General features: G+C 40.3%; 1 protein-coding gene and 2 long non-coding RNA genes across 3 annotated transcripts in view; 1 reads left to right on the forward strand and 2 right to left on the reverse strand.

Moving 5' to 3' along the window:
* adamtsl4 (ADAMTS-like 4) overlaps positions 1-6,934 on the forward strand; it is a 31,513-nt gene extending 24,579 nt beyond the window's left edge. Inside the window, exons 9-17 of the mRNA XM_083559368.1 lie at positions 27-135; positions 3,521-3,733; positions 4,362-4,491; positions 4,573-4,777; positions 4,857-5,030; positions 5,124-5,285; positions 5,381-5,560; positions 5,968-6,112; positions 6,354-6,934. Coding sequence (XP_083415494.1) covers positions 27-135; positions 3,521-3,733; positions 4,362-4,491; positions 4,573-4,777; positions 4,857-5,030; positions 5,124-5,285; positions 5,381-5,560; positions 5,968-6,112; positions 6,354-6,484 — 1,449 coding nt within the window. The 3' untranslated portion in view covers positions 6,485-6,934. The remainder of the gene's footprint in view (positions 1-26; positions 136-3,520; positions 3,734-4,361; positions 4,492-4,572; positions 4,778-4,856; positions 5,031-5,123; positions 5,286-5,380; positions 5,561-5,967; positions 6,113-6,353) is intronic.
* Positions 46-3,272, reverse strand: LOC310737162. Its single transcript, XR_014536769.1, has 2 exons — positions 1,840-3,272; positions 46-233 (listed from the first exon to the last, which is right to left on the reverse strand). It is a non-coding gene; the product is annotated as an uncharacterized lncRNA (long non-coding RNA).
* An 836-nt stretch (positions 6,935-7,770) lies between the features above and the next one.
* LOC310736752 lies at positions 7,771-8,140 on the reverse strand. The gene is made up of 2 exons (XR_014536647.1): positions 8,001-8,140; positions 7,771-7,913 (listed from the first exon to the last, which is right to left on the reverse strand). It is a non-coding gene; the product is annotated as an uncharacterized lncRNA (long non-coding RNA).
* Positions 8,141-8,369: the final 229 nt, after the last annotated feature.

Raw genomic sequence — 8,369 nt, forward strand, 5'->3', positions numbered from 1 at the left:
AAAAAAGCTTTTTTTTCTCTCTATAGATTATTTTTCACAAGGAAAATTCAGGTGTAGATTTTGAGTACTATATACCTGTGAAGAAAAATACAGTGAAAGAGTGGAATGGAGGGAGCGCATCTCTCCGTGAGACGAGTAAGTCTTATTTGACAAACACCAAAACGTCTACACAAAGATCACATTTGTATTTGTCTACACACATTTATATCTCTTCATGTGTATTCTGGGACTTACTTACAGTGAGGAAAATAAGTATTTGAACACCCTGCTATTTTGCAAGTTCTCCCACTTAGAAATCATGGAGGGGTCTGAAATTGTCATCGTAGTTGCATGTCCACTGTGAGAGACATAATCTAAAAAAAGAAATCCAGAAATCACAATATGTGATTTTGAAACTATTTATTTGTATGATACAGCTGCAAACAAGTATTTGAACACCTGTCTATCTGCTAGAATTCTGACCCTCAAAGACCTGTTAGTCTGCCTTTAAAATGTCCACCTCCACTACATTTATTATCCTAAATTAGATGCACCTGTTTGAGGTCGTTAGCTGCATAAAGACACCTGTCCACCCCATACAATCAGTAAGAATCCAACTACTAACATGGCCAAGACCAAAGAGCTGTCCAAAGACACTAAAGACAAAATTGTACACCTCCACAAGGCTGGAAAGGGCTACAGGGAAATTGCCAAGCAGCTTGGCGAAAAAAGGTCCACTGTTGGAGCAATCATTAGAAAATGGAAGAAGCTAAACATGACTGCCAATCGCCCTCGGACTGGGGCTCCATGCAAGATCTCACCTCGTGGGGTCTCAATGATCCTAAGGAAGGTGAGAAATCAGCCCAGAACTACACGTGAGGAGCTGGTCAATGACCTGAAAAGAGCTGGGACCACCGTTTCCCAGGTTACTGTTGGTAATACACTAAGACGTCATGGTTTGAAATCATGCATGGCACGGAAGGTTCCCCTGCTTAAACCAGCACATGTCCAGGCACGTCTTAAGTTTGCCAATGACTATTTGAATGATCCAGAGGAGTCATGGGAGAAAGTCATGTGGTCAGATGAGACCAAAATAGAACTTTTGGGTCATAATTCCACTAAACGTGTTTGGAGGAAGAAGAATGATGAGTACCATCCCAAGAACACCATCCCTACTGTGAAGCATGGGGGTGGTAGCATCATGCTTTGGAGGTGTTTTTCTGCACATGGGACAGGGCGACTGCACTGTATTAAGGAGAGGATGACCGGGGCCATGTATTGCGAGATTTTGGGGAACAACCTCCTTCCCTCAGTTACAGCATTGAAGATGGGTCGAGGCTAGGTCTTCCAACATGACAATGACCCGAAGCACACAGCCAGGATAACCAAGGAGTGGCTCTGTAAGAAGCATATCAAGGTTCTGGCGTGGCCTAGCCAGTCTCCAGACCTAAACCCAATAGAGAATCTTTGGAGGGAGCTCAAACTCCGTGTTTCTCAGCGACATGCCAGAAACCTGACTGATCTAGAGAAGATCTGTGTGGAGGAGTGGGCCAAAATCCCTCCTGCAGTGTGTGCAATCCTGGTGAGAAACTACAGGAAACGTTTGACCTCTGTAATTGCAAACAAAGGGTACTGTACCAAATATTAACATTGACTTTCTCAGGTGTTCAAATACTTATTTGCAGCTGTATCATACAAATAAATAGTTAATACATACATTGTGATTTCTGGATTTTTTTTTTTTAGATTATGTCTCTCACAGTGGACTTGCACCTACGATGACAATTTCAGAGCCCTCCATGATTTCTAAGTGGGAGAACTTGCAAAATAGCAGGGTGTTCAAATACTTATTTTCCTCACTGTATAGTACTGTCATATGGGGTCCTTTAAATGGTCAATTAAAACACTGTTTAATTACAAATCATCAAATATCCGCATCAAAGAACAAGCTAAAATTTAAGGGCATGTGTTTTATTCTCTCTTATATTTGCAGTCTAGTGAATACGTTATTGTTAAAACAGTCAGGACCAGATGTACTTAATCTGTTTGAGGTTTGTGCGGTGACTTCTGATGTACGTCCATCTGGTCTTAACTATCCAATTATGTGCATCGCCTCTTCAAAATTATACCACAAATACACTGTCTCTCTTTCTTTTGCTCTCTCTTTCACTCTTACATTCTTCTTGGTGATTATACAGAGATTCCTGGAATATTACTCAGCAGGGTAGAGTATGCTCCTAAATTCTAATTAGAAATAATGTTATATATATATATATTTATGTAACATTATGTAACTCTTCAGTGGCTATTGTGTATTTGTATTATTTTCAACATTGTACATTAATACTGAAGACATCCAAACTATGAATAAACACATATGGAATTACGTGGGAAACACTTGTGAACGCAAAATGTTTCACAGTTCACAAGTGTGCCTTGTCAAGAGTTCATTTGTGGCATTTCTTACATTCCTAATGTGCTTTTACATCGTCAGTCTAGAAGGGTGGGTACAGAGTCAATAGCTATATTATTGCTACTACATCTACTGTACAAAACTATATTATAGCAAAAATGATGCAGTTTCCAAAATTCTATGATGAAACACAAGAAATGGACATTAGATCAGTGGAAAACTGTCCTTTAGTTTGATTCCAAATTTGAGATTTTTGGTTCTAACTGCCATATTTTTGTTAGACTTTCAGAGGGTAAACGGATGGTTCCTGAATGTTTGGTTCCCACTGTGAGAAGGAGGTGTGATAGTGTGGGGGTGATTGGCTGGTGAAGCTGTTAGTAACTTTACCAGCATGTCTACCACAGCATTTTGCACCGACATGCCATCCCATCTGGTTTGCACAATTTGTTTTCCAACAGGACAGTGACCCCAAACAGACCTTTAGGTTATGTAAGAGCTATTTGTCTAAGAAAGTGCTGCATGAGATGACCTGGCCTCCACTTTCATCCAATATAAATCCAGTTGAGATGGTTTGAAAGTGAAGGATAGACAGCCAACAAGTACTTAACACCTCTGGGAAGATTGTTGGAAAACCATTCTAGGTGACAACCTTGTGAAGCTGATGAGAGAATACCAAGAGTGGACAAAACTGTCATCAAAGCTAAATGTCAATCTGAAATATAAAACATATTGTGGGTTGTTTAACAATTTTTGTTTACTACATAATTCCATACACATTCTTTTATAGTTTGGATGTCTTCATTATTAATGTACAATGTTGAAAATCAAGAAAAGCCACTGAAGGGGAAGGTGTGTCTAACATTTTAACTGGTAGTGTATGTTCAACATTTTCATTATCATACCAGATATGTTAAAAGTGAAAAGCAGTACATCATTACACATTTTTACTGTAAATACACTAACAAATGGGATAGACAGTATGACAGTTGTATTACTGATAGAGAGGAATATAGGATTAGAGGCAATTCTTACATACACACAAATAGAAATGATAAAGAGAAGTGGTGTCTCAGTGCTGTACATGCGCATATTAATATATGTAGAAAACATCTGTACTTTCTCACACAGGTGCTGTTGTAACGTTTGAAGACTCTGCCACTTCCCCTGTCTCTGCTCCCTCTACATCTGATAGTTGGACACTGGAGAGGCTTCGACCCCACAACATTGGGCCTAATCGTAATGTTCGCATCCCTCCAAGGACCGACATCCCATTAGATAATCAGAGTCCTTTTGTGTGGAGGCTGGGGCAGCTCAGTGAGTGTTCTGCTTCCTGTGGCAAAGGTCAGTGCATGTACGTGTTTGTGGGTCTTTCTCTTTTTCCCTTCCATGTGCAGAGAGTGAGTGAGTGTGTTAATGTGTGTGTGTGTGTGTGTGTGCGTGTGTGCCGATCACTGATCAATTTCTCAAGGTTGAGGTTATTACGTTACACTTTGGCTGCTTTTTTGCCATATTGTGCAGCATTTCTGTCACACTGGGATTTTTCCCTCTAAGTGATGAGCAAACACCCACACCCTCACACACACACACACACACACACACACACACACACACACACACACACACACACACACACACACACACACACACACACACACACCAAAACCAAATATTCTGGAAAACAGCTGTGTGCCAAACTTAGGACTAATTATGGACTCTACTATGATGCTTTGTGTGTGTGTGTGTGTGTGTGTGTGTGTGTGTGTGTGTGTGTGTGTGTGTGTGTGTGTGTGTGCGTGTGTGTGTGTGTGTGCTGTGCGCGCACGTGTGTATGTACAATATCCGCTGCATGTCTGTTTGTGATTATGCGCCACTATCTGGTTTTATATTGTCTCGTCTGCCCACTTGTGGTGGAAATGAGTATTATACATCTGAATTGTGTGTGTGCGCATGTGTGTGTATATGTGTGTAGGTTTCCAGCAAAGAGAGACGCTGTGCGTGAACAGACACACTAATGAAGAAGTGCATGAGAGGCAGTGTGACTCGGCGTCTAAGCCCATCGCGGAGGAGGAGCCATGTAACCTCCATCCCTGCCCACCATAGTGAGCTACCCTGTATTATATTATAGAGTCGTTATTATTTATAGCTGTTTATATTTAATGTGTGTGTATGAATGTGTATAGCTGGGAGGCAGGAGCATGGTCCGAGTGCAGCGTTTCATGTGGCTGGGGTCTGCAACACCGTCAACTGCAGTGCAGGCAGAACTTCTCCAGCCGCTCCACTCGAGTCCACCCTCAACGCTGCTCCGGTCTCCCACAGCCCAACACCACTCAGGCCTGCCACACACACTCCTGTTCTCACTGGCAGGTCACCTCAAACTGGAGTGCTGTGAGTTTGTCTCTCACACACATACACACAGACATATACGAAGTGTGTGTTTTAAATGTGTTTATATTGTCATGTTCAGTGTTCAGTAGACTGTGGTGCGGGTAAAAGGACACGTAATGTTCGCTGTGTCAGTGACCGTGGCAGTGAGGTGAGTGACAGTGAGTGTAATGCCAGGATCCGCCCACAAAGAAGTGAAGACTGTCACATGGGTCCCTGTGTCTCCAACTGGTACTTCACTGACTGGACAAACACAGTAAGTTCCTACTAAGCAAATTCAAGCTCATTGGATTGTAACAATTATAAATGGTTTGGGCGTTTGTTAATTGTGTTTTTGTGTGTGTGTCAGTGCTCCGCCTCATGCGGTCCAGGTGTGCAGAAGCGTGACGTTGTGTGTGTGACAAGCGGAGCTGTTGGTGAATGTGTGAAGGAGAAACCAGCTGATATGAAGGCATGTAATTCAGGACCCTGCGTTGCACAAGCACAATGGTTCGCTGGGCCATGGGGACAGGTGAGAGTTTGTATGTGTGTGGGGGAGGGGGGTCTTGTTTAATGTAATTTTAAATATTTAACATAATGTTTGTGTATGTGTGTGTTCGGTTACAGTGTAGCGCACCATGTGGGAACGGAACTCAGCGCAGAGACGTGATCTGTATCCAGAAGCTGGGGAGTGATTTTAGCATGACACCAGCCAGCGAGTGTGCGCACCTGGAAAAGCCATCCCCCATTCAGACTTGTGAGCTGGAGCCATGTGAACCACAGTGGTTCACCACAGAGTGGAGTGCGGTGAGAAAGAGGGGATTGAAAAGAGGGGATGAGTCCGAGATAGAAGTTTGGACTGTGCAGGAAAAAAGGGTGGAACGAAGAGAGTATTAGAGAGAATGTAATATACAAAAAAGATAAAAAAAAAAAAAAAAATACAAAAGATAAAACAATACAAAAGATAAAAAATACAAAATTGGAGAAAAAAAAAAATTCAGTAAAAACTTTGGGGTGGAGAAAAATAATAAATGGTGGTGCTAAGAATTAAAGAGTTTTGGAGTAAAAGTAAGTGAGGCAGGAATAGGGTTTTCATCTGCGTTCCCAAATCTGTTCCTGTTGACACTTAAGCTCACAAAATATGGTAGAACAGAGCAGGAGTTTGTTCATCTGTCTAACTCTGTGTCTGTCTCTCTCGCCATCCTCCTTTACAGTGCTCCAAGTCCTGCGGTGATGGACTACAGATTCGAGATGTTCGGTGTCTGACGCCGGATAAACAGCCGAGCTTTGCCTGTGACTCCACCCATAAACCACACCCCAAACAGAAGTGTAACTCCGGCCCCTGCAGCCCCTCTCTAGGTGTGTGTTATATTTGAAGATCAGCATGTGTTCTATTTTACACTTTATCTCTTTTACTCTTTTCACTTTCTCATGGCGTTTCCCTCTTCCTTTCCATCATCCATTTGTTTTTATTTATTTTCATTACTTCTTTCTTTTAATCCCGCTTTTTCATTTTTTTTTAGCATTTCTTTCTATTCCTATTGCTATCTAGCTGTTATTTTTTCTTGCCCATTTTCACCTTTTCCTGTTTTCCTGACAGATGAGAGCTGTAAGGACCGAGGCTCCAACTGTCTCATGGTGGTCCAGGCTCGGCTCTGCGTTTACTCCTACTACAAGTCAGCCTGTTGTGCCTCCTGCACTCAAAGTGCTCAAAGAGCCAAACGCCACTGAGTCAGGGTCAAAGGTCAGTGATAGAGCAGCCGATACTCCAGCCAAACAAATGCCATCAGTCACGGACTGCCATCAGTCTAAATGGAAGAAGTGAATTTAGACTGGGAATTTAGACTTTAACATTTCAACAGCTATGCTTTGCTATGGCTCTGTCAATCATGATTAAGCCCTGATTAAGCCCTGGCTACACACCACACACTCGCTCTATAGCTAAAAAATAAATGCCTACAATCTCATCCCAGCTGCAGCAAAACCAGAAATTGTATTTCTTTTCTCAATGTTTTTTGCTTTTTCTCAAAATGAGAACCTTTTTAAAAACGAGTATATGTCTGTTTTGTTTTAAAAGCACTAGAATTTTCTGCCTTTCTATGCCAAATTGAATGCCAAATTAAATTTACAGTGATGAAGGTGCCTTAAATAAAGGAAAATGAGCTTTATATCCACTTTACGTATCTAGACTCAGCACAGCTGATTTTGTTCACATCCCTGTGCTTTATACACACACATACACCAACATATAAACCTTTTTCTTATTATGTATATAGTGCACTACATAGTGCACACTATGTTCACCTATTTAGGTTGCAGGGAGCAAACTTTTTTATTAAGCTAGAGCTAGATTTTCTACATATAATGCACTATATAGGGTGCCATTATTTTTTTTTTATTATTCCATGTAGGCGGTATTATTTCTTACCCTGGGAAATGTACAAATAAATCAATGTGGATTAGCTTTTCTAAACAGTGCAATTTATAGGATTATAAAAAAATAATGGCACCCAGTGTAGTTTACTATACAGAATTTTACCATCACCGTAATATATTTGGGCACTGTGTATGCAATAATCGCACCCTACTCTCTGTGTAGTTCACTAAATGTCTGCCAGGGAACTGTGCTTTCTGATTATTATTTCGTGTATATATATTTGATCAAGTGGAAAACAGAGATTTTAGCTTTGCCCTATTATAGTATTGCTCTTTATAGGTTATGAAATATGAGCCCCTATATAGTGCAGTATATAGAAGATTTTGCTCCATTCTAACATATTAGGTACTTTAATAGGGTATGAAATAATGGCTTCCTGTATATGTTATCTATATGACTATATATATATATATATATATATAATCTATGTAGTGTACTATTACTTCCTGTGTAAGTGCAGTTCATAGGGTATTAAAATAATATATATATATACATAGGGGATAGGGCCATATCTTAATAGTGCACCCTATGTAGTGCACTAAATTTCTATAATGGATTTATTTTGTTTTTTAAATAATAATAATAATAATTATTATTATTATTATTATTATTATATGTAGACCAAAAACAACCATTTGGGCAATTTGGTATTGCTTACTCTGCAAACACACTGCAAACCAAGCTTTACTCCTTCTGAATTGTGTGATCAACCATTAACCATTCCTTTTTTTAACACACACACACACACACACACACACACACACACACACACACACACACACACACACACACACACACACACACACACACACACACACACTCACACACACTCACACACACTGGCTTTCTCCTCCTCTTGTATGTCAGATTTCTCAGATTATATGTAAGCATGTAACAGTTTTTATTTCTGTTAAAATTCAGTTTGTTTTGAATGCATCCTTAAATATGAAGTTGTGTGTAAGATTCAGAGAAGAAATGTGATTGGTTGTCTGTGGCTAATAAGAAATAAGAGGGGGTGGGATTTAAGGTGGCTTGTTGTTTATTTGTTTGTGTGTATTTGAATAACTACATTACTAACTTCAGTAGTGCTTTAAAGTGTCGAGCCAAACATTGTGTGTGCGTGTGTGTGTGTGTGTGAGTGAGTGAAAAAAGAGAGAATTACAAAATGTGTTAATGTAC

The sequence above is a fragment of the Silurus aristotelis genome (assembly GCF_946808225.1).
Source record: "Silurus aristotelis genome assembly, chromosome: 1".
Lineage (NCBI taxonomy): Eukaryota > Metazoa > Chordata > Actinopteri > Siluriformes > Siluridae > Silurus > Silurus aristotelis.